The sequence below is a fragment of the Panthera uncia genome (assembly GCF_023721935.1).
Source record: "Panthera uncia isolate 11264 chromosome A1 unlocalized genomic scaffold, Puncia_PCG_1.0 HiC_scaffold_16, whole genome shotgun sequence".
NCBI classification, from domain to species: domain Eukaryota; kingdom Metazoa; phylum Chordata; class Mammalia; order Carnivora; family Felidae; genus Panthera; species Panthera uncia.
Genome location: NW_026057576.1, coordinates 1531961 through 1559129, shown reverse-complemented (window position 1 = coordinate 1559129; position 27169 = coordinate 1531961). Strand labels below are relative to the sequence as shown.

The window sequence follows — 27169 nt, the reverse complement described above, 5'->3', positions numbered from 1 at the left end:
TCCCCACGATTGGGATCCGGCCGATGCTCAAAGTAGGCTTCTTATAGATGACACCGTACCTTACGTAAATCATGTAACCTGAGCCATCACTTTCTTTACATGGTGCTGAAACCGATCTCTAGCCCACCTCGCAGATCCGCACTGTGTAATTTTCTGAGTGATGTTTACCCACCATAATTTTTCCCCTTCCCTTCTTCTTCTGAGATGGTCCTCTCACTCATATCCATAAACTCAACCCCTGGCCCAGAACTTGTCGTGATCAGACCTCTAGGCACCCCATTCTACTAACATTCTCTACCAGTCTTCTTTGGAGCTTCTCTCTAGCCGTGCTCTTCGGGGAGAAATTTAGCAACATAAAAACACCACATCATCCACTCTTAGTTGTAAAAGCACTGGAACTTACCAAATAATACAGAAATGAGAGGTTGGTTGCAGCTGCACTTTTCACTCTACTGTCCTTTTTTTCAAACATTTTTAAGGTCTCCACAGCCTAGAAATGAAATATCTGGACGTTACGATCATTGTAATAGGACGGTATCCGGGCTTAAGGCTGCTGTAAAGACCATTGTGTCTTGAGTGTCACACCAGGGGAGGACACAAAGGGAAGGGACTGATATGGTCAAGAAAACAGACGACAGAATGAGAATTTCATCTGAGAATCGGCATTTATAAAAAAGGACACAGCAAAACTAAAAGTGCAATAACTGAAATGAAGAACTTAACTGAGAGGTTTCACAGTAGGGTAGGTACAGCCAGAGAGTAGTAAATATTGCGCCTTGTGAGTCTTATGACACGGTTTAGTGTCTATCCTGCATAATGGGGTGTAAGTGAGGTTTTTACCTAAAGGACACAATCAAATTTACTCTTTGCAAATCAGAATTTCTGCTTTTGGCTATCAGAGATCAGCCTACAGAAGACCATTCTACAGAGAACAATTAGAAAATTTATATTAAAATACTAAAAATATCTTTGGAAGGCACTACGGCACTACTGAGACAACCAGGATCTGAAGGTCAAGATCCCAGAAAATGTTCAGACTAAATAAGCAAAGGAAAAGAAGAGATGAAAAAAGGTCTCAGATGAAAAAAAGAGACATATGGGAACATAGCAAAAAGGTCTAAGACAAACATAACTGGAACTCCAGAAAGGAAAGAAAGACTAATGGTCGAGAATTTTTCCAAAACTGATGACAGAAACTAATTCTGGGACTACGACAAAAAATTATCTCAAGTAGTTCCAAATATAATTATACTTTCAAGCCATGAGAAATGAAAGTACATTTTTAACCACTTGACAGGTCTGAGACCATCCTAACCAAACAGGATATTTGGAATGGTCAGACACCTTACATGAGAAGTGAGTACTCAATCTAGAAATGCCTGAGAAATAACAGGAAAAAAAGCAGGTAAAGGCAATGGGTTTTCCTTCCTTCCTTCAAGATACATATACTGAACAGAAAATGCATGGCTTTGGGCACTTTCTGCTCTTGGAGAGAGTGGAGTCCAACCAAAAACGCTGCTTTAGTTTTTACGATGCTCACAAGCTGCTGCTGGTGAAAATATCTTGACAAATCTGTGTGCTGTGAAAGTGTCTGACCCCAAACGAAGTCTCGAGTATAGCACTATTTAGTGTGCTGACTCAATTTTTTTAAGGATACATTCTACATATGTAGGTTCCAATAGAAGTAATTATTCTTTTCAAGTTTTTTTGTTTGTTTGTTTTCTGAGAGAGAGAGTGCACGCGCAGGGGAGGGGCAGACGAAAAGGGAGAGGGAGAGCGAGAATCGCAAGCAGGCTCCATGCCCAGAGCAGAGCCCAATGCAGGGCTCAACCCCATGACCATGATATCATGATCTGAGCCAAAATCAAGAATCACATGCTCAACCGACTGAGTCACCCAGGTGCCCCTCTTTTCAAAGGTTTTTGATTAAAGAAAATCACTGAAGTTTCTAGGCTAGTAGTTCATAATTCCACAAAGAAGAAAAAAGACCCCAACATCATATGCTCACTTTTGAGATTCTCTTTCTCACTTACTTTCTTGGAAGGATCTTCTGCAGAACTGCCAAGAAGTTCCTAAAACGCACTTCAGAAATTATTGCTACTTATGTTGTTCATCCTATAGGAGTTATCTCATTGACTCTTTATACAACGTCCATGGCTATTAATTTAAAAGTCACTGCTGTTTTGAATCTCTAAGTTTTATAAGATACATTTCACTTTGAGTAAGAATTCTGAGGTTTTAAACTTTAGTTTTAGATTGTGTCAAAATAAATGTATGTGTTAATTTAAAATATAAGGCACATGAGTAGGTGTAACTCATGTATCCATTAAATTCTCAAAAGTAAAGTGTAGAGAGAAAATAATCAGTTTTCTGATATTTATGAAATCTGTAAGTAGATTATCAAAAGCAAGCTAACAACAACAATTAAAAAAAATGGAATGGGGCGCCTGGGTGGCTCAGTCGGTTGGGCATCCGACTTCGGCTCAGGTCATGATCTCGCGGTCCGTGAGTTCGAGCCTCGCGTCACGCTCCGTGCTGACAGCTCAGAGCCCGGAGCCTGTTTCAGATTCTGTCTCCCTCTCTCTCTGACCCTCCCCCGTTCATGCTGTCTCTCCCTGTCTCAAAAATAAATAAACGTTAAAAAAATTAAAAAAAAAATGGAATGCCATATAGTAGTTTAGCTTACATCATTCCTTTTAGAAACAGCTATTCATACTATTAATAAAGCTATTAATAAAGTGCCTTAGATGTGGCGTCTGGGTGGCTCAGTTGGTTAAGCATCCAGCTCTTGGTTTTGGCTCTGGTCATGATCTTGTGGTTTTGTGAGTTCAAGCCCTGCACTGGGCTCTGCACTCGCAGCGCATAGCCTGCTTGGGATTCTTTCTCTCGTTTTCTCTCTCCCCCTCTCTCCCTCCCCCACTCACACTATCTCTTTATCTCTCCCTTTTCTCTCTCCCTTTTCTCTCCCTCGCCCACTCACACTACCTCTTTCTCTCTTAAAATAAAGAAACTTAAAAAAACGTTTTTTAAGTGTCTTAGATTTTAAAATTTTCATCTTTATTAATTTGCGGCTGTTAACAAGACTTTAAGACTACATATAACACCAAGTTATTCTCCCCACAAAAAGGTTACTATGAATTCAAATAATATGTAAAAAATGATGCAGTGCTACTATTTAAAATAACAGAAATATTTTGAACTTTAAAACATTCATTTAAAAACATCTGAGAGAATAAAAACATTTCATATTTAAAATTTCTAAACTATTCTAAAAATGCTATGTAACTATTCTAATAAAAGGAATATTTTCAAGATTTTTTGCTTTGAAATGAGTGGTTTTCAAAACCGTTCTTTTACACGTTCAATGAATGCATAGCCAATATTTGTTTTTAAATTTTTTTTTAAATAGGCTCCACGACCAATGTGGGGCTTAAACTCATGACCCTGAGATCAAAAGCCACATGCTCTACCAACTGAGCCAGCTAGGCAACCCCCAATATTACTGTTTTTAAAAATAAAATATATTATAGGGATGCCTGGGTGGCTCAATCAGTGGAGCGTGTGACTCTTGATCTCAGGGTTGTGAGTTCGAGTCTCATGTTGGGTGTGGAAATTACATAAAAATAAAAATCTTTAAAAATTCAATTAATTAAAATAAAATAACATCGATTCCTTTACCAGTGAAACTGATAAAAGTGTACCAATAAAATTAAATTTAGCTATAAACAGCAAAACAAATTGTTAATTTGGGTTGTGTTTTCTTTTCTCCCCCCCACAAACAATTAGGAAAATAGATATATTTTCATTTTGGCTTTCTTTCCCGACTGATGCCATCTAAGCTACTGGTTTCTGCATTCCACTGCATCTGTCCACACATGATCATGGGCCTTCAGCCCAAACTACTTCATTTCATCTACCTTTGGCTTTTTATGGATTTTTTCTCTATTACAAAGGTGACTACAAAGCAGAACTACCATCACAAAGAACCACACTCTGAGATTTCAGCATCTTTACTTAGCTACAGAAGTATAACCTCATATTAGAAGGTATATATTTTTCTCTTTTACTTGAATCGTAAATAAAGTAGTCCTCGTCAAATGGTCATTATGAGTTATGTCAACCCAATCCCTTTTAACCTAACAGTGTTCCTTTCAACTAAGGTTTATTATACCCACCTCATCATACTTACAATATACAAACAAAAGAAACACAAAGTCAAAGCAGCAATGTTGAAAAGAAAGCAGAAATTACATTTTTAAAACATAAGTAAACTAATTAAAATCTTGAAAATGCAAATGGAACACAAAATATTTTAAAGCCTACGGAGGGGGGAGCACCCATTCCATCTTGACCCAAGGCAGCAAGGTAGCAGTGATACCAGCAAGATGTCCTGGAGGACTGTGAAATTGTGCTTAGCAATGGGACCCTTTTATGCCCAAAGCAATGTTCCAGAGTAAACCAAATACACAAAACAGGTCACGGGAAAGCTCTCTGGTGAAGACAGGACGATGGAAGCACCATGCTGCTAGTTGGGCTCTTGGCCTTCCCTGCCTCTAAAAAACCTTACAGGTTTAGAGAACAGTTTGAAAACCTCTAGGGGAAAAGTTGTTCCCTGGACTAGAACATGGTTTAGTAATTTAGGAACCATGCGTTACATGAAAAGTATTTACGCTGGGACGAAGAGGACAAACAGGTCAAAATTAAAGTAATACTATATTAATAGAAATTATGTTAACACAAATAAAAATATTACTCAACTTCAGAATAATCACAGATGACAATATTCTAGAAGCAGTTTCCCAATATTATTGCTTTGACCAATTAACATATAAAACGTCTAAAACTTTAAAAAACTTACTTGGTTAAAGTCCTTTTGTCTCAAGTACGTAATTGCTTTGTTTATTTCCAGATCATTTGCTAGCTCTACATACTGAGAGGCTTTCACAACTTCAACACACCTATGATGTAAAGCATAAAAAAAAGTTACTTTGTTTTGGCATTTTTATGTTGCTGGCAGCTTCCTTAAAACTGACTTTTCAAAAAAATTTTAAAGTGTCCCTAGCACTATCTAAGGCTAAGCACTTGATTTCTTCCGATGCAGGCAGTAAGTTACTAAATTCTTCAGTTCTAAACTGATTTTTTTTTTTTACTCAACTACTGATTTTTTTACCCAACTTTTCATTAGCTTGTTGTCACTTCTAATTATTTATGGTATTTTAAATGATTTATATCCATAGTCTCATTTTTAACTTAACTACTAAAACAATTTTAATTTGTAACAGGTAAAAGTATTTCTATGTATTTTTTCATCTTAAATGCTCCAATGGTGAGAAAAATTCTATAGAATTTGTAGAGTATGTTTAAGTTTTGTGTCCAAACTTGACGATTATAGATCTGTTCCCCAAAGGACACAGAACGCTTGTTTTTAACTATATACCAGGCACTGCATTAATTCCTTCATAAGCATTATCACACTTAATAGTTTTTTTTTAATGCTTAGTTTTCTAGAGAGAGCGAGAGAGAGAGAGAGAGAGAGAGCGCACACATGCACGTGAGCAGGGGAGGGGCAGAGAGAGAGGGAGAGAGAGTCCCAAGCAGGCTCTGCGCTGTCAGCGTAGAGCCTGACGCAGGGCTCGACCCCATGAACCTCGAGATCATGACCTGAGCCGAAATCAAGAGCCAGATGCTTAACCAACTGAGCCACCCAGGCGCTCCAGCATTATCACATTTAATCCCCACAACAACTCTGAAAGACAGGCATGCTCTCTGTTTTACAGAGAGGAAAACGGAAGATCTGAGATCACACAGCTAGCAAACTGTCAAGTGAAAATTTGAAACCCAATTTTTATTGACAGCAAAACCCACTTCACCAAGACTTTCTTTCAAATTGAGGTCAACTGAAATCAGTTTAGTGGATCATGACGTTTATTTAAAAAAAGAGAAGAAGAAAATACTAAAGGGCAATACACATAATAAGGGCAACGATTGTTTCATGCAACATGTTTCTGTAAACTATGTAAAATAAATGTCTGAGGTTCTGGTTCAAAAATGTTTCAAAGCCACTGGCCTGGACAAATAATTTGAAAACATTAAAGCAAAAGATCTCTTTCTTCAGGTAGAATCTTTCATTTTATCTTTGACTTATAAAAGAGCACTTCTGCTTGCAGTGGAGAGAGAGGACTTGAAGCCCTGCCTGCCCGGCCCCCCTTTGAATGGCCCTCTGTCCCCAGCCCCACCCCCAACAAAGGAGCCTGGAGACATGGCTAATGAGGGTGTGAGGGCTCCAAGCTAATAATCTGGAAACCACTGACACTTGTTGAATGTCTACTAGATGTCAGACATTATATACCAAATATACAGGGGCTAAAAAAGGATAAACAAAATATGGTTCATGCCCTTACAGGGGATGCAGACCAGTAAATTAAGTTCGTGTAAGAACTATTACAAAGGAACACAAGAATGCAGTGGCAGAGAATCTAAACCAGACTGGGGAAAGGCATTCTAGAGATATCTATACTCAGTTTGAAACTCAACTTTGTATTGCTTACAAGAGACACACCTTAAATTAAGAACACAGAATCATCAAAAGTAAAGTGAAAATAAAAATACCACTTGGGAATGCAAGCTGGTGCAGCCACTCTGGAAAACAGGATGGAGGTTCCTCAAAAAACTAAAAATGGAGTTACCCTACGACCCAGCAACTGCACTACTAGGCATTTATCCAAGGGATACAGGTGTGCTCTTTCGAAGGGACACATGCACCCCATGTTTATAGCAGCACTATCAACAATAGCCAAAGTGTGGAAAGAGCCCAAATGTCCATCAAGAGATGAATCGATAAAGGAGATGTGGTATCTATATACAATGGAGTATTACTCGGCAATCAAAAAGAATGAAATCTTGCCATTTGCAACTACATGGATGGAACTGGAGGGTATTATGCTAAGTGAAATTAGTCAGAGAAAGACAAAAATCATAGGACTTCACTCATATGAGGACTTTAAGAGACAAAACAGATGAACATAAGGGAAGGGAAACAAAAGTAATATAAAAACAAGGAGGGGGACAAAACAGAAGAGACTCATAAATATGGAGAACAAACTGAGGGTTACTGGAGGGGTTGTAGGAGGGGGATGGGCTAAATGGGTAAGGGGCACTAAGGAATCTACTCCTGAAATCATTGTTGCACTATATGCTAACTAATTTGGATGTAAATTTTAAAAAATTTAAAAAAACAGAAAAAGAAATCCTCTTTGCGGCTTCCTAGGAGAAACAATGAAGATACCTTTGTTGAGACCCTTGGGAATGCTGGTGGAGGGGATTTCAGGATACTAGCAGATGCCTAGAGAGACAGAAATTCCTTCCAGAGATAGGAGAGAATTATGTCATGGAAGATGAGTTTGACCTTGGGATTTCAGCTTGGATAGAAAAAGAGCTTTTTTGAGAATAAACTCTGGGAGGGGGGAGGTTTCTGAATGCCCTCCAGGGCAGCTCTTGAGAACTTGTTCTAAATGTCCTGTAGAGAAGTTTCTAAAGCTAAAAGAGTATGGCTAACTCATCAGAGCCCCAAATAGCTGTATTCATCATGTAAAGTCAATTCAAGATCTTCAAGATTCAAGAGAAGTAAAGACAAAACAAAACAACTCTTTGGACTTAAAAGACACAAAGCTCAACACGTTAGGAAAACTCTCAAAAAAAAATGAAGTTCTGATAATAAAGTTATGAATGACTCTGAAAACAAAACAAAACAAAAAAAAAACAGCACTGATCAATCTACCAGGAATATGCCTCTAAATCTTCATGCAACCAATAACATAATTTCAAAATAATATAAAGCAAAGTTAATAATCTAAAAGAAGAAATGTAGAAATCTACAACTGCAGTAAAAAACTTTTAACAGACCCCTCTCAATAGCTAAAAGAATAACCAAACAAAAATCAATAAGAATAAAATGACAAATTCCTTAAAAATGCACCTGATCCAAAGTGACACAAGAAAGTCAAAATAATCTTATAATTATTAAAAAAGTAGAATCTGTTTAATAAAACCCTCCCTATAAAGACAACTTTGAATGCAGACAGCTTTGCTAGTAAATTCCTCTATTTTTTTAATAAAGAAATAATACCAATCTCATAAACTGTTCCGGGGGGGGGGGAAACCACATCCAAACTTGTGATATAAAGTCATCTTACCCTTGTTAACAAAGTCAAAATCATTATTTTTTAAAATGTTTTATTTATTTTTGAGAAAGAGAGTGAGCGGGGGAGAGGCAGAGAGAAAGAGAGCAAGACAGAGAATCTGAAGCAGCCTCCATGCTATCAGCACAGAGCCCGATGCAGGGCTCAAACTTATGAGTTGTGAGACAGATCATGACCTGAGCTGAAGTCGGACGCGTAACTGACTGAGCCACCCAGGTACCCCCAGAGACATTATTTTTAAAAATACAAACCTCATCCTTCTCATTAATATGGATGGGAAAATGCTTAGGTACTGATTAGCAAATCAAATCCAGTGATATTTTAAAAGGATAATACATCACAATCAAGTGGAGTTAAATTGATAAGAATTGATAAAAATTCTTAGCCTGACCAGAAACAAAAGTAAAAATTCCTTAATTTGATAGAGTATTTACAAGAATCCAATAGCAAACATCATACATAATGGCAGGTTGTGAAAAGTTTTAACCCTGTGAATTCAGGAAAAAACAAAAATGCCTACTATATCACCACTTCTATTCAGCACTGAACTGGACATCACAGCCAGTGTAATGAAGCAAGAAAACAAACAGAAAGAAGCATAAAGATTGACTAGAAAGAAAGAAAAGTGTCATTATCTGCAGATAGAATAAATGTGTATTTAGATAACCCAAAAGAATCTAGAGATGACTATCTGAAAAAGTAAATTTATTAATAAGGTCAGTGGATAAATATCACTAAAATTCAACTGTATATCTACATACAAGAAATGCACAAGTAGAAAACAAAATTTTAAAACTATGCTGTATGCCATCAGAAACATCAAACGTGTAGGAATAAATGTAACAAAAGACATGCAGATCTCTAGACTTAAAACTAAAAAGTATTTCAAAGAAATTACAAAGACCTAAATGGAGGAATGTATTGTACTTACGGATTTGAAAAGTAAACATCTTAAAGATGTCAGTTCTCTCCAGCCTGATCATTGGATTTCAATAAAATCCCAATTATTTCCCCAGTAGGTCAAGAGAAGTGACAGACAAGCTGCAGACTAAAAGAAATCATTTGAAAAACACTGTCCAGACCTTCGCTAAGCTACTGTGCCTACTGCTACCTTGGCGTCCATCTTGTTTGGCCACGTGGCCTGTTGGGACCAAAAACTAACACTAGCCTCTAACACAAGTACGTGTCCCAGGCAGCAATCTGTAGAGCACCAAGCAAATCTAAGTTCCTGATAGGACTTCCCCAAAAGTCCTTGTGATAAACAGTCTCCCCCACCTCCCAAGGCCTTCCCCTTATGCACCCCCTACACAGACCCTCATGGAGCTTCCTGACGCCCCTACTCTTTGGTTTGAATGGACCCATCTGGCCTTATGCCATGAGCCCCAGAACACTCCACCCACAGATGCTAGTAAGGCATGTGCCCCAGGTCCTGCCTCTCTCTGCCTGTATCTGCCTTGACTTCCCTGGGTGGCACTGCCAGGTATGCTGTGTACTTCCTCTAGGGTCTATAACAAACTTACCTCAGTTTCTCATGGCCGAGAATAATATTCCATTGTATGGTTATACCAGTACACAGCAATGAAAATGAACAAACCAGAGCTACATGCAACAACATTGCCAACTGCTATAGAGTAAAAGACACCAGACACAAAACAACAGGCATGGTACGAGTCCACCTATATAATGTTTAAAAGAATGCAAAACTAAATTATAGTGTTTAGGAATGCCTGGTTGTGTGGTTAAAGTATGTAGAAACGCTAGGAAGTGATTTACCATTTCTCTGGAGACACCTGTCACCCTTCAGAGTGGGAGGGGCAGGGTCTGGGATAGGCTCAGCAGAGCTTCTAAGGTGCTATGTTCTCTTCTTTAAATTTTTTTTTAACGTTTTTTTTTTATTATTTATTTTTGAGACAGAGAGAGACAGAGCATGAACGGGGGAGGGGCAGAGAGAGAGGGAGACACAGAATTGGAAGCAGGCTCCAGGCTCTGAGCCATCAGCCCAGAGCCCGACGCGGGGCTCGAACTCACGGACCGCGAGATCGTGACCTGAGCTGAAGTCGGCCGCTTAACCGACTGAGCCACCCAGGCGCCCCTGGGTGTTCTCTTCTTTAAATGTTATTTATCTAAGCTATGTAATGACATAGGTGTTTGCTGTGTGATAAATCACTGAGCTGATGTTATTATTTTGTACAATTTTTATGTGCTTTACATTACACCACAAGGTTAAAAATAATTTTAACCCTATATTAAATGAATTAACAAAATATAGTAAGAATGACAGAATGATATATAATTGAAAAATCCAAATAATGTCAAGACTGAATTTTCCTTTTTTTTTTATTTAAATTTTTAAAAATTAAAAAAAATTATATATATATAGATTCCTCAAGTGGGAGAGGGACAGAGGGAGAAAGAATTTTTAAAATTTTATTTAAATCCAAGTTAGTTAACATATAGTGTAATAATGGTTTCAGGAGTAGAATTTAGTGATTCATCACTTACATAGAACACCCACTGCTCACCACAAGTGCCCTTCTTAGTGCCCATCACTCATTTAGCCCATCTGCCCACCAAACACCCCTCCAGCAACCCTCAGTTTGTTCTCTGAATTTAAGACTCTCCTATGGTTTGCCTGTTTTTAACTTATTTTTTCCTTCCCTACCCCTAGTTCATCTGTTTTGTTTCTTAAATTCCACATGAGTGAAATCATATATTATCTTTCTCTAACTTATTCAACTTAGCATAATACACTCTACTTCCAACCATGTTGTTGCAAATAATAAGATTTCATTCTTTTCGATTGCTGAGTAATATTCCATTGTGGGGGTGGGGGGTGGTGTGTGTGTGTGTGTGTGTGTATCACTTCTGTATCCATTCATCAGTCGATGGACATTTGGGCTCTCCACAGGTTGGCTATTATTGATAGTACTGCCATAAACATTGGGGTCCATATGCCCCTTCCAATCAGCATTTTTGTATCCTTTAGATAAACACTACAATGTGCAATTGCTGGGTCATAAGCTAGCTCTATTTTTAACTGTTTTGAGGAACCTTCATATTGTTTTCCAGAATGGCTGCACCAGTTTGCATTCCCACCAGCTGTGCAAAAGTGTTCCCCTTTCTCCGCATCCTCGCTAACATCTGTTGTTTCCCGAGTTGTTAATTTTAGCCATTGTGACAGGTGTGAGGTGGTATCTCATTGCAGTTTTTTTTTTTAATTTGTATTTACCTGATGATGAATGATGTTGAGCATCTTTTCATGTACCTGTTAGCCATCTGGATGTGTTCTTTGGAAAAGTGTTCATTCATGTCTTTGGTCCATTTTTCACTGGATTATTTGTTTTTTGGGTTTTGAGTTTGATAAATTCTTTATAGATTTTGGATACTAACCCTTTATCTGATACATCATTTGCAAATATCTTCTCCCATTCCATTGGTTGCCTTTTAGTTTTGTTGATGGTTTCCTTCACCATGCAGAAGCTTTTTATCTTGATGAGGTCCCAGTAGTTCATTTTTGTTTTTGTTTCCCTTGACTTCAGAGATATGTCTAATTAGAAATTGCTGCAGCCAAGGTCAAAGAGGTTGTTGCCTGTTTTCTCCTGTAGGATGATGGTTTCCTGTCTCACATTTGTCTTTTATCGATTTTGAGTTTATTTTTGTGTATGGTGTAAGAAAGTGGTCCAGATTCATTCTTCTGCAGGTCTCTGTCCAGTTTTCCCAACACCATTTGCTGAAGAGACTGTTTCTTCCATTGGATAGTCTTCCCTGCTTGTCAAAGATTAGTTGGCTATAGATGTGTGGGTCCATTTCTGGGTTCTCTATTCTGTTCCATTGATCTCTGCATCTGTTTTTGTGCCAGTACCATACTTTCTTGATGATTACAGGTTTGTAACACAACTTGAAGTCCAAAATTGTGATGCCTCCAGCTTTGGTTTTCTTTTTCATCATTACTTTGGCTATTCAGGGTCTTTTCTGGTTCCATACAAATTTTATGATGGTTTGTTCTAGCTCTTGAGGAATGCTGGTATTATTTTGATAGGGATTGCATTGAATATGTAGATTGCTTTGGGTAGCATCAACATTTTAACAGTATTTGTTCTAATCCATGAGCATGGAATGCCTTTCCATTTCTTTATGTCTTCTTTAATTTCTTCTATAAGCTTTCTATAGTTTTCAGCATACAGATCTTTTACCTCTTTGGTTATGCTTATTCCTAGGTATTTTATGGGTTTTGGTACAATTGTAAATGAGATCGATTCCTTGATTTCTCTTTCTGCTGCTTCATTATTGGTGTATAGAAATGCAACTGATATCTGTACATAGATTTTATATCCTGCGACTTTGCTGGATTCATGTATCAGTTCTAGAAGTTTTTAGGTGGAGTCTTTTGGGTTTTCCAAAAGGAAAACAGGGTTTTCACTCTGTGAAGAGTGAAAGTTTGACTTTTTCCTTGCTAATCTGTATGCTTTTTCTTTCTTTTTTGTCTGATTGCTGAGGCTAGGACTGCCAACACTGTGTTGAACAGTGGTGAGAGTGGACATCCCTGTTGTGTTCCTGATGTTAGGGGGAAAGCTCTCAGTTTTCCCCTTGAGGATGATATTAGCTGTTGGTCTTCTGTACACGGCCTTTAGGATGTTGAGGTATGTTCTTTCTATGCCTACTTTCTTGAGGGTTTCTATCAAGAAAAGATGCTGTATTTTGTTAAATGCTTTTTCTGCATCTATCAAGAGGATCATATGATTCTTACCCTTTCTTTTATTAATGTGATATATCACATTGATTTGTGGATATTGAACAAGCCCTGCAGCCCAGGAATAAATCCCACTTGATCATGATGAATAATTCTTTAAATGTATTGTTGGATTCGGTCTGCTAGTATCTTGTTGAGAATTTTTGCATCCATGTTCATCACGGAGATTGGTCTGTGGTTTTCCTCTTTAGTGGGGACTTTGGTTTTGGAATCAAGGTAATGCTGGCCTTGAATGAGTTTGGATGTTTTCCTTCCATTTCTATTTTTTGGAACAGCTTCAAAAGAATAGGTGTTAAGTCTTCTTTAAATGTTTGGTAGAATTCCCTGGAAAGCCATCTGGCCCTGGACTCCTGTTTGTTAGGAGATTTTTGATTACTAATTCAATTTCTTCACTGGTTATAGCTCTGTTCAAATTTTCTATTTCTTCCTGATTCAGTTTTGGTAGTTTATGTTTCTAGGAATTTTTCCATTTCTTCCAGATTGCTCAATTTGTTGGTATATAATTGTTCATAATATTCTCTTATTATTGTTTGTATTTCTACAGTGTTGGTTGTGATGTCTCTGCTTTCATTCATGATTTTATTTATTTTGGTCCTTTCCTTTTTCTTTTTAATAAATCTGGCTAGGGGTTTATCAATTTTGTTAATTCTTTCAAAGATCCAGATCCTGTTTTCGTTGATCTGTTCTGCTGTTTTGTTTTGTTTTTTTAATATCATTGGTTTCTGCTCTAATCTTTATTATTTCCCTTCTACTGCTGTTTTGGGGCTTTATTTGCTGTTATTTTTCCATTTTCCAGCTCCTTTGGGTGTTAAGATTAGGTTGTGTATTTGAGACATTTCTTCCTTCTTTAGGAAGGCCTGGATTGCTATATACTTCCCTCTTATGACTGCCTTTGCTACATCCCAGAGGTTTTGGGCTGTCATGTTTTCATTTTCACTGGCTTCTATGTACTTTTTCATTTCCTCCTTAATTTCTTGGTTAACCCATTCTTTCTTTAGTAAAATGTTCTTTAATCTCAAAGTATTCGTGGTCTTTCCAATTTTTTTCTTGTGATTGATTTCTATAGAAGTTTCATAGTGTTATAGTCTGAAAATATGCAAGGGATGATCTCAATCTTTTTGTACTTGCTGAGGGCTGATTTGTGCCACAGCATGTGATCTATTCTGGAGAATGTTCCATGTACACTTGAAAAGAATGTGTATTCTGATGCTTTGGGATGAAATATTCTGAATGTAAACTGTTAAGTCCATCTGGTCCAGTGTGCCATTCAAAGCCAGTGTTTCCTTGTTGGTTTTCTGCTTAGGTGATCTGTCCATTGCTATAAGTGGAGTGTTAAAGTCCCCTACTATTATGGTATTATTATCAATGAGTTTACGTTTGTGATTAATGGACTTATATGTTTGGGTGTTTCTTTGTTGGGGGCATAAATATTTACAACTGTTAGATCTTACTGGTGGATAGACCCCTTAGTTATATGATATAATGCCCTTCTTCACCTCTTGTTACAGTCTTTGTTTTAAAATCCAGTTTGTCTGGGGGCGCTGAGGTGGCTCGGTTATTTGAGCATCCAACTTCGGCTCAGGTCATGATCTCAGTTTCTGAGTTCGAGCCCTGCATCGGGCTCGCTGCTGTCAGTGCAGAGCCCACTTTGGATCCTCTGTCCCCCCCTCTCTCTGACCTTCCCCGCTTGCTCTCTGTCTCTCTCGTAAATAAATAAACATTAAAATCTAGTTTGTCTGATAGAAGTATGGCTACTCCAACTTTCTTTTGATGTCCATTAACATGATAAATGGTTCTCCATCCCCTTACTTTCAATCTTCCAGGTGTCTAAAATGAGTCTCTTGTAGGCAGCATATAGATGGCCCTTTTTTTTTTTTAATCCATTCTGATACCCTATGTCTTTTGATTGGAGCATTTAGTCCATTTACATTTAGGGTGATTACTGAAAAATATGAATTTAGTGCCATAGTGTTGCCTATAGAGTTGGAGTTTCTGGTGATGTTCTCCGATCCTTTCTAGTCTTTGTTGCTTTTGTCCTTTTTTGTTTCATTTTGTTTTTTCTCCACTCAAATAGTCCCCCTTAAAATTTCTTGAAGGGCTGGTTTAGTGATCACACACTCCTTTCATTTTTGTTTGTCTGGGAATCTCTTCATCGAGAGAGAGAGTCCTAAGCAGATTCCATGCTCAGTTTGGAGACTGACACGGGGCTCAATCCCACAACCGTGGGATAGTGACCTGAGCTGAAATCATGAGTCAGACGCTCAACCGAAAGAGCCACTCAGGTGCCTTTTTTTTAAATAGCCACATTAATATCATTTTAAAAAGTCTTTAATGTAAATCAGCCTCAAAAAGCTAGGTCTGAATGAATAGAAAAATAATAGTCTTTAAATTTCAAAACTGGTTCCCTTTTACTGAATGATTTAACATAAAATACAAGGAACTGGTCTAACGGCTCCAGGTCTAAGGTGAAACAGAAGACTCTATACTGAGTTCTGTCTTGATGATATAATATAAATATTATTCAAATGGAACAGAAATCCGATAGCTTAGTTTAAATGTTTCTTTATGTTAATTTCAAGTCCTAAAAATTATCCAGACATTGAGCAGATGTTATTTATATCTTAAAAAGCCTCTTCTTTAGTTTTTTACAAAGAACAAGACATTTGAGGAAAGCAGACACGGAGGAAGTATGACACCCACAAAGAACCATTATGGAATGTTTTCCTACATATGAAACATCTTGTAACCCCAGGCAAAGGCTCTGATGTTGACTGTAAACAGCACAGCCCTGCATTTAAAAATATAGACAGATAAGCAGATAGGTGGAGAGACAGATATGCACATGGGTTCCGTATGTGTATAGCCACATAAAATGTACACTATATGCGCCCATGTCCACATACACATATAGAGTAAAGTTTCTGAAAAATATGATGTAAGCTTTACATCTTTCTTCAAAGTTACTAGAAACATGGGCTTTCATGTAACCTGAGCTTTGGTAAATTTTTTTTTTCAACTGCCAAGTTCTATGTAGGGAAATGAACGCCTACCTAGTTAACACATAAAGAAATAGGACTTAATACATTTTAGGTTATAAACGGAGTCTTTAAAATACCCATGTGTTATAACAAGTGTATTATGAACACTATGTTTGTTGGCAAAAACTAACACTTCTATTAGTTTTCTACTGGAGGATCAATGTCAGCAAAATGGTGGTATAGGAATTTCTAGTGCCTGTATCCTCCCAGAAATATCAATTTTAAGATCTATCCATGCATGAAAATACTTCCACAAGAGCTAAGGATTCTACGTGAGGGATTACGCCACCTGGGTGGAGGTGAGCTATATGAAAAGATAGGATAGATAGAATCACACACCCTCTTTGCCTCTCCTTTGAGCCCAGACAGCTCAGCATGGAGAAAGGGGCCTTTCTGTGAGAGAAGCTGAGTAAAGTAAGTGTCTGACTTCACCACAGCCTCCAGTCCAGCCTGCCCCAGCACCAGAGTGACTCTCATTGCCCTTAATGGCTCTGGCAGTCTCCTGTGAATCCAGGCCGCTGCCCACCCTGGTGCCTGTGGGATTCTACATCGTTGGGTGGCTCCTTGGTAGTGCCTGTGAAACCAGGTGGCCCGCTTGCCCCAGTGCCTATCGGCTCTAGTGGCTACAAGTGGCTCCTGCAAACCTAAGTCCCTGGCCCAACGGGCACCAGTAGGCCCCGGTGGTTCCAGGCAACCTCCACGGCCCCAGGTTCCCAGCCAGCTCCCCAGCCAGCTCCCACGAACCCAGGCTCCTGGCACATCCCAGCATCCGCCAGCTCCCAGGCAGCAACTTTGGCCCAATGCTTCCAATCAGCACCTGTAAAGCCAGAGATAGTATGACTAGGCCTAGGCACAGGATGGCTACTGTGTCCTCAAGCTTTCAAGCCACCTCAGCACCAGGCTAGCTACTAGCCTCAAGCCTCCAGACCATCCCAGCACCAGGTCAACCCTCAACTGGCAGCACCGTTTCCCTCCACCGGCCCAACATAAACACACATCCACCCACGGGACTTGCTCACACCGCTGCCTCTATCCCTGCACACTGCGCTTCTGCCAGTGTACCCCTTTCGGCAGCCCGCCCTAGTCTGGATGCTGCGGGGCCCCTCCCCCAGACGACCCACGGCACCCAAAGCTTGCCCTCATGCCAGCCCCTGTGCCCTCCGCTGTGCTTCAGCATATCTGCCCTCTCCAGTACACTCTTGGCCAGAGCCCATACAGGATGGTGCCGCAGGCCTGGTAGTGTGCAAGCAGCCCCTACAGTGGCCAGCACCACTCCAAGGTGACTTCCGCCCCGGAGACTGGGAAAAATAACCACACACACACACCAGTCAGATGGAGGCCCCAGCCGTGGGCTGGCGGCCGACAACTGGTCCAACTGCAGGCCCTGCGAACCGGTGAAAGCTTCTCAGGGGACAACACAGGGAAAGCGTCCTGCAGTCTGGTGCTACTGCATCTCTGGCAAATGCTTGTTCTGCCTCGACTGGAGCCCAAGGCCTCTCCAGACTGGCCCACCACACCACAAAGGCAAAGATAGCCACTGGCGAAGGAGAAAGTGGCTCAGCCACACAGCAGGGCACACGCATCACACACAGGAGACATTCTCTGAAGCACCAGGGTGTCGTAAACAGGGAACACTGCATGGCACGGCTTACGAGACCACTTCTTTACGAGACCAGTACTCTAGGGGTGCCTGGGTGGCTCAATAGGTTCAGTACCTGACTCCTGATTCTGGCTTAGGTCATGATCTCACAGTTTGTGAGACTGATCCCTGCATCAGGCTCTGTGCCGACAGCGCGGAGCCTGCTTGAGATTCTCTCTTTCCCTCGCTCTCTCTTCCTCTCCCCTGCTCTCTCTCTTTCTCTCAAAATAAATAAATAAACATAAAAAAAATAAGGCCAATGCTCTAAAGAACAGGGGACAGCCTGAATTTTGTCACACACTGAAACAGACACAGAGAGACAAACTGAGGAGACAGAGGAGTATGTCCCAAACAAAAGAACAGGAGAATATCACAGCAAGAGACCTAAGTGAAACAGAGGTAAATAATATGCCTGATAGAGAATTTAAAGTAATGATCATAAAGATACTCACTGGACTTGACAGAAGTGGAGGACATAAGTGAGACCCCTAATGATGAGATATAAAAGAATCAATCAGAAATGAAGAATACAATAAATGAAATTAAAAATACATTAGATAGTATAAATAGTAGGCTAGACGAAGCAGAAGAACCAATCACTGACCCTACAGGATGGAGTAAGTGAAAGTAATCAAGCTGAGCAGATGAGGAAAAAAATTTATGCAAAAGAGGAACAGACTTAGGCAATTCAGTGATACCATCAAATGTAATAACATGACATGACAGGGATCCCAGAAAGACAAGAGAAAGCAAAGGGGACAGAAAATGTATTTGAAGAAATAGTTGAAAACTTCCCGAATCTGGAGAAGGAAACAGAAATCCAGATCCCCCAACAAAATATAACCAAAGAAGTTCCACGCCAAGACACATAGTAATTAAAATGGCAAAAAGTAGTGAGAAAGGAAAAAATTTAAAAGCAGCAAGAGAAAAGAAGTCAGTCACCTACAAGGGAAAGCCCATAAGGCTGTCAGCAGATTTTTCAACAGAAACTTAGCAGGCCAGAAGGGAGTAGCATGATATATCCAAAGTGCTCAAAGGAAAAAATGTGTAGACAAGAACACTAGACCTAGCAAGGCTATCATTCAGAATAGAAGGAGAGATAAAGAGTTTCCCAGAAATGTTAAAGGGGACTCTTTGAGTGAAAAGACCATAAGCAAGAATAAGAAAAGTAGGAATCAAAAAAGCAATAAAAACAAGTTCTCTGTAATTATCACTCAAGGGATTCACAAAATAAAGGGACATAAAGTATGCCACCATATACCTAAAATGTAGAGAGGAGAAGAGTAAAGAATGGGTTCTGAGCCTGGATGGCTCAGTCGGTTAAGCATCCAACTCTTGATCTTAGCTTAGGTCATGATCTCATAATTCATGAGATTAAGCCCCACATCAGACTCTGCACTGACAGCATGGAGCCTGCTTGGGATCTCTCTCTCTCCCTCGTTCTCTGCCCCTCCTTGGCTTGCACTCTCTTTCTCTCTCCCCTTCTCAAAATAAATAAACTTAAAAAAAAAAAGAATGGGCTCAAATTTAAGTGACCATCAACTTAATACAGACTGCCATATGAACAAGAAGTTATATACATACCTAATGGTAACCACAAGTCAAAACTACTAACAGATATACAGAAAATAAAGAGAAGAAGTCCAAGTATATGACTAAAGAAAGCCAAGTAATCATGAAAGAAGAGAGCAAGAGAAGAAAGGAATGGAGAAAAACTGTAAAAACAACCATAAAACATGTAACAAAATGGCAATAAATACATATGTATCAATAATGACTTTGAATGTAAACAGGCTAAACACTCCAATCAAAAGACAAAGTGTGATGGAGTGAATGAGAAAACAAGACCTACCTGGACATTACACGGATCCCAGACCTACACTGCCTAGAAAGAGCCTCATTTCAGACCTAAAGACACATGTGGATTGAAAGTGAAGGGATGCACACTCAGTGGCAGCCACTGTGGAGACTGGACTTTGCTCGTTCGTGCACCTTGCTCAGCCTCTCTGCAACCATGTCTGACAAACCCAGTATGACTGAGATTGAGAAATTCAATAAGTCAAAATTGAAGAAGATAAATGCAAGAGAAAACTCCACAGCCTTCAAAAGAAACAGCTAAACAGGAGACCCTAGCAGGTGAATCATGAGGCATGCACCACCAATATGCACTGTGCATTCCACAAGCACTGCCTTCTTATTTTACTTCTTTTAGCTGTTTAACTTTGTAAAATACAAAGAGGTCGGATCAAGTTTAAATGACTGTGTTGCCCTTTCCACATCAAAGAAGAGAACTACCGACAATGAAGGCCATGCCTGCCTCTCCCATCTATCTGGCTAGCAGGGAAGGAAAAGAGTTTGCATTCTGGTAAGGAAGAAGCTGTGTAAAACAACAGTGAAATCTAGGGCATAAATCAAGCTGGTCCAAGGAATCCTGCAGGCTGTAAAATGTAGTTTAATCAGAGTGCCATTTTTTTTGCTCAAATGATTTTAATTACTGGAATGCACAATTTTTTAAATATGCAAATAAAAAGTTTCAAAACCTGAAAAGAAAAAAAAAAAAGAAAGTGAAGAGATAGAGAAGAAGCATTTATCACTCAAATAGATGTGAAAAGAAAGCCGGGATAGCAATACTATTTATATCGGACAAAACAGATTTTAAAACAAAGATTGTAACAAAACACAAACAAGTACACTAAATAATCAATAAGGGGACAATCCAATAAGAAGATATAACAATTGTAGGGGCTCCTGGGTGGCTCAGTCGGTTAAGCGACTGACTTCGGCTCAGGTCATGATCTCATGGTCCGTGAGTTCGAGCCCCGTGTCAGGCTCTGTGCTGACAGATCAGAGCCTGGGGCCTGCTTCAGATTCTGTGTCTCCCTCTCTCTCTGACCCTCCTTCGTTCATGTTCTGTCTCTCTCTGTCTCAAAAATAAATAAACATTAAAACAAAAATTAAAAAAAAAAAGAAGATATAACAATTGTAAATATTTAGGCACCCAATGTAGAAGTACCCAAATACATAAAACAGTTAATAACAAACATAAAAAAGAAATAATTGATAGTAATTACATCAACAGACAGATCATCTAAACAGAAAATCAACAAGGAAACAATGGCTTTGAATGACACACTGGACCAGATGGACTTAACAGACATATTCATCCTAAAACAGCAGAACACACATTCTTTTCCAGTGACCTGGAACATATTCCGCAACAGATCACATATTACGCCATAAAACAGGTCTCCACAAATGCAAAAAGATCAAAGTCATTCCGTGCATCTTTTCTGACCACAGTGCTATGAAATTAGAAATCAACCACAAGAAAAAAAATCTGGAAAGAACACAAATACATGCAGGTTAAATAACATGCTACTAAACAGTGAATAGGTCAAACAAGAAATCAAAGAGGAAATCAAAAACTACAGGGAGATAAATAAAAATGAAAACAAAATGATCCAAAATTTTTGGGATGAAGCAACAGAAGTTTATAAAGGGAAGTTTATAGGAATACAGACCTACCTGAAGAAAAATCTCAAATAAGCAACCTAACCTTACACCTAAAGGAGCCAAAAAAATAACAACAAACAACACCCAAAACCAGAAGAAGAAAGGAAATAATAAAGGTTAGAGCAGAAATAAATGAAATAGAAACTAAAAAAAACAAAACAAAAAAATGCACACACACACACACACACAAATAGAACAGTTCAATGAAACTAGGAGCTAGTTCTTTGAAAAGATCAATAAAACTGATAAACCTTTAGCCAGACGCCTAAGGGAAAAAAAAAAAAAAAGAGTACTCAAACAAATTCAGAAATGAAAAAGGAGAAATAACAACCCAATACCATAGAACTACAAAGGATTAAGAGAATATTATGAAAAATCATATGCCAACAAGTTGGACAACCTAAAAGAAATGGATAAATTCATAGAAACCTGCACCTCCCAAAACCGAATCAGGAAGAAACAAAATTTGAACAGCCCAATTACCAGCAAACAAAATTGAATCAGTAATCAAAAAACTCCCAACAAACAAAGGTTCTGGACCAGATGGCTTCACGGGTGAATTCTACCAAACATTTAAAGAAGAGTTAATATCTATCCTTATCACCAACATCTATTCCAAAAAATAGAAGATGAAGGAAAATTTCCAAATTTGTTCTATGAGGTCTGCATTACCCTGATATCAAAACCAGATACAGACATCACAAAAAAAGAGAAGTACAGGCCGATACCTCTGATGAATATAGACGCAAAAATCTTCAGCAAGATATTAGCAAACCCAATCCAACAACACAGTAAAAAATCATTTAGGATGCCTGGGTGGCTCAGTTAAGCGTCTGACTTCAGGTCATGATCTTGAAGTTCGTGGGTTCAAGACCCACAATGGGCTCTGTGCCCATAGCTCGGAGCCTGGAGCCTGCTTCAGATTCTGTGCCTCCCTTTCTCTCTGTCCCTCCCCTGCTCGCACTCTGTCTCTCTCTCTCTCAAAAATAAATAAACATTAAAAAAAAAATCATTCATCATGTTCAAGTGGAATGTATTCCTGGGTTGCAAGGAGGGTTCAATATTCGCAAATCAATCAACATGATACATCACATCAAAAAGAGAAAGGATAAAAACCATGCAATCATTTCAACAGATGCAGAAAAAGCAGAGAGAAATGACCGTAATCCCCAAGATGACATTTAACACCAGGCCAGGACAGTAACCATCATACAGAAAATGGAGCAGAGAGAGAGAGATTCTGTAAGGGAGAACTCCCAAGAAAAACCTGAGTCCTCAACAGAGACAAACAATGCAAAAAAAGAGAGCCAGGCAACTGGAAATACCAATAAAAACAAAACATCATGGATCACCTGTGAAGCCTCCAGTACAAATTAAACCAGGAAGACAATGTATTCCGAGGAATCAAATGGACTCCAAGTAAGAAACAGAATGGGTAAACATCTAAGAGACGATAAAAATATGCAGAAAGCATAAGTTACATCTAGGAAGGAAAAACATGAAAAGTAATTAGAAAACTAAAAAACAAAACCCAAGCTCACAGATACAGAGAACAGTCTGGTGGTTGCCAGGGTGGAAGTAGGAAGAGGGTGAAATGGATGAAGGGGCTCAACAGGTACAAATCTCTAGTTTATAAGATAAAGTAAGACATGGGATATAACACATAGCATAGTGATCATGGTTAATAATACAGTACTGCATGTTCGAAAGTTACTAAGATAGATCTCAAAAGTTCTCATCGTAAGAAAAAAAATCGTAACTATGTACAGTGACAAATGTTAACCAGACTTATTGTGATCATTTTGCAATACACACAAATTTCAAATCATTATGTTATATACCTGAAACTGATGTAATGTTACATGTAAATTGTATCACAATTAAAATAAAACAAAAACAGAAAGCAAGCAAGCTAAGACAGTAATACTTCTGTACTTGACTCTGTAACTAGGTACATGTATCTTTAATTTTTAAAAATCTCTAAGACACAATATAGAAGAGGTCACAGACTGAGTCCATGATTGCTTGAAAGAACACAGAAAAAAGTTCCATGAGGGGTAACTTTGGGTTCAAAAGAAAGATGTTCTACCCCTTAAAGATGTTCAGAAATGAAACAAATGAGTTGAATACCAGAAGACTCCAAGCAGAGATTAAATGGCTACCTATATGGGATGCTACAAAGGGATTCTTGTACTGGGTGGAAGATTCACTACTCATTCAGCAAATGATCTAAGACTTTTCCAACTCTTCACTTCTATTTACAAAACAGGTTACACCAGGAGACAACAGCCCCTTTACATGTGAGAGCTATTCCTCAGGATAGAAAGTTTTACTTAAGAAATGACATGCGCAATAAGGAAAACTTTTGCTTTTAGAATGCCCTATATAGATTTTGTCATATAGTATTATTTGCCTGATAAGTAGAAATAAACATTCATAATTACTCACCCTTCTAATAAAATTTTAAAATCAATAAAAGTATGTATTATAAAAACATAGCATCCAGTTATACTGAATTTCTTCTCTTACCAATCATAACCTACAGCAAAAGATGTTTCAATTACAGGAGCAATGAGTTTTGCAGCTGTCATGATGTATTTTTCTGCCATAGCTTTCCTGTATCAAAGAAACAAAAAAGTACTATTTAGAAACATGGTTTGGAGATTTTTTAAGTATAAACATTGTCTGTCAAAGCTAACATACCATCAAAGTCTACTAGATGGTGGACAGCTATACTAGAAATCTGTCCATAAGTCAGGTTGACAACCATGGCTAGGAAATGGGACTAGCAAGGCATGACTGCCTTCTGGACCAAATTTAACTTTTTTTTTAATTAAAAAAAATGTTTTTGAATGTTTATTTATTTTTGAGAGAAAGAGAGACAGAGCATGAGCGGGGGAGGGGCAGAGAGGGGGACACAGAATCCGAAGCAGGCTCCAGGCTCTGAGCTGTCAGCACAGAGCCCGACGCAGGGCTCGAACTCACGAGCCGTGAGATCATGACCTGAGCCGAAGTCGGATGCTCAACCGACTGAGCCACCCAGGCGCCCCAACTCTTTCTTTTTTTTCAATGCATGCTGACAAATCAAAAAGAAACACTGGAGAAACACAAAGCTCTGCAGCTGAAGCTATATAACTGCACTGTCCATGGACATGAAAGGAGAGGGTAAAAATGACCACTGAAGAACAGTGTGTACGGTAAATGGTAAAACTGAATTACTACATGTCTCCATAGATTTGTCTAATCTGTACCTTTCATATAAATGGAATCATAGATATACAGTCTTTTGTGACTGCCTCCTTTATCATGTTTTCAGGCTTCGTGTTTATTGTAGCATGTATTGGTCCTTCATTTCTTTTTGTGGCCAAATAATATTCCATTATATGGATAGACTATATATTCTTTATCCATTTAACAGTTGTGGACATTGGGTTGTTTCTACTTTTTGGATATTATAAATGCTGCTTCTATGAACATTTGTGTGAAGTTACTGTGTGAATGTATGCTCTAATCACCTAAGAAGAGAAACTGCTGGGTTAAGTATGAGGAACTTTTGCTGAAGAACCTTTGCAGGAACTTCCAAACTGTTTTCCAAAGCGGCTGTAGCATTTTACATTCCTGCCACCAGCATGCAAGATTTCCATTTCTCCACATCCTCACCAACATGTGCTATTATGTGTCTTTTGATTACAGTCCTACAAGTGGGTATGAATTGGTACCTGGTTGAGGTTTTGAATTGCTTTTTCCTAAGTATAGAAGTTAACACATCTTTTCAAGCGCTTACTGGGCATTTGCATACCTAGTTTGAAGAAATGTCTACTCAGATCCTTTGTATGTTTTTAATTGGGTTATTGGCCTTTTTATTATTGAGTTAGAAGAGTTCTTTTTATATTGGAGAAATAAGTCCCTTCTTGGATACATGGTTTGCAAAAATTTTCTCCCATTCAGTGGGCTTTCACTTCCTTGATGGTGTCCATTGAAGAACAAAAGTTTTAATTGTGATGAAGTCCAATTTACCTATTTTTTTTTCCTTTTGGTGTGCTTTTGGTGTCGTATCTAAGAAGTCACTGCCTAACACAAGATCAGTAATAATTACTTGTCTTTTCCTAACAGTTCTAGCTCTTATAGTTAGGTCTATGATCTATTTTAAAGTAATTTTTGTGTATGGTGTGAGAGAGGCACAACTTCATTCTCTCCCATGAGGATATTCAATTGTCCCAGCACCATTCGTTGAAAAGACTATCTTTTCCCCCATCGAATTGTCCTGGCACTTTTGTTAATTATAAATACAAGAGCTTATTCCTGGACTCTCAATTCTATCCTGATTTCTATGTCTATCTTTATGCTAACTAGCATAAAGTACTACCACGCTTGATTGGGGTAGCTTTGTAGTTAGTATAAGCCCTCCAACTTGGCTCTTCATTTTTCAACCTGTTTTGGCTAGTTTGGATCCGTTATATTTCCATATGAGTTTTAGGATCAACTTGTCACTTTCTAAAAACCAATGCTCGGATTTTGATATGGATTACACTACATCTATAAAATAATTTGGGGAGGACTGCCATCATAACATTAAGTGCCTACCCACAAAAATGGGAGGTCTTCCCATTGACCTAGCAGATCCTTCAACAAAGTCTTATAGTTTTCAGAGTATAAATTTTACATTTCATTTGTTAATATTATTCCTAATTATTTTTTATGCTACTGTAAATGCAATGACGAGTTTAATTTTGGATACTTCACTGGTAGTATATAGTATTGATGCTTATATTTTGATCTCTTACTCTGCAAGCTTGCTGAACCTACTAGTTGTAATTGTTTTTTAGTGGATTCTAAAATTTTATGTAGGATATTCCATGTATAAGATCATGTCTAAACAGACATAGTTTTACTCTTCTTTCCAATCTGGATGTCTCTTACTTCATTTTCTTGCCTAATTTCCATAGTTAGAACCCCTAGTGCAATGTTGAATAGAATTGGTAAGAGTGAATAATATCTTGTTTCTGTTTCCTTATCTTGTTTCTGATCTAACGGGGAAAGCATTTAGTCTTTCACCATTAAATATTATGTCAAACTGTGGGTTCTTCATAAATGTCCTTTATCAGATTGAGGAACTTCCTTTCTACTTCTAGCCTCTTGAGGTTTGTTTTGTTTGTTTAGCATCAAAGCACACTAGATTTTATCAAAAACATTTTTAAAAGTTACTTATTTAAATTCAAGTTAGTTAACATACTGTGTAGTATTGGTTTCAGGAGTAGAATTTAGTGATTCATCACTTACATACGACAGCCAGTGCTCATCCAAACAAGTGTCCTCCTTAATGCCCATCACCCATTTAGCCCAGCCCCCCCCCACCCTCTAGCAACCCTCAGTTTGTTTTTAAGAGTCTCTAAAGGTTTGCCTCCTTCTGTTTTTTTTTTTTAATTTTATTTCTTTTGAGAGAGCGAGGGAGTGAGAGCGCATGCACAAGCAGGGGACGGGCAGCAAGAGGGAGGAGAGAATCCCAAGCAGGGATTCCCAATGAAGGGCTTGAACTCACAAGCCATGAGACCATAACCCGAGTGGAAATCAAGAGTCGGATGCTCAACCGACTGAGCCACCCAGGCGCTCCTGTTTTTATTTTTCCTTCCCTTCACTTCTGTTTACCTGTTTTATTTCCTAAATTCCACACAAATGAAATCATATTTGTCTTTCTCTGACTGACTTATTTTGCTTGGCATAATACACTCTAGTTCCATCCACGTTGCTGCAAATGGCAAGATTTCATTCTTTTTTATCTTCTTTATCCGTTCTTCAGTCGATAAACATTGGGTTCTTTCCATAATTTGGCTAATTGCTGATAGCACTGCTATGAACACTGGGGTGCGGGTGCCCCTTCAAATCAGCATTTCTGTATCCTTTAGATAAATGCCTAGTCGTGCAATTGCTACCCTAAGCGGCAGTTCTACTTCACATTTTTTGAGGAACCTCCATACTGTTTTCCAGAGTGGCTGCACCAATTTGCATTCCCACCAACAGCACAAAAGTGTTC

General features: G+C 38.6%; 1 protein-coding gene and 1 pseudogene across 2 annotated transcripts in view; one reads left to right on the top strand and one right to left on the bottom strand.

Annotated features, from left to right (window-relative positions):
* Positions 1–27169, bottom strand: part of IFT88 (intraflagellar transport 88) — a 130683-nt gene that overhangs the window by 59182 nt on the left and 44332 nt on the right. For both annotated transcript variants that reach the window (XM_049647336.1, XM_049647337.1), the window contains 3 exons: positions 23668–23754; positions 4859–4958; positions 404–490 (listed from right to left, as the gene is read on the bottom strand). In XM_049647336.1, coding sequence (XP_049503293.1) covers positions 404–490; positions 4859–4958; positions 23668–23754 — 274 coding nt within the window. The remainder of the gene's footprint in view (positions 1–403; positions 491–4858; positions 4959–23667; positions 23755–27169) is intronic.
* LOC125934063 (thymosin beta-4-like) lies at positions 19559–19772 on the top strand (annotated as a pseudogene).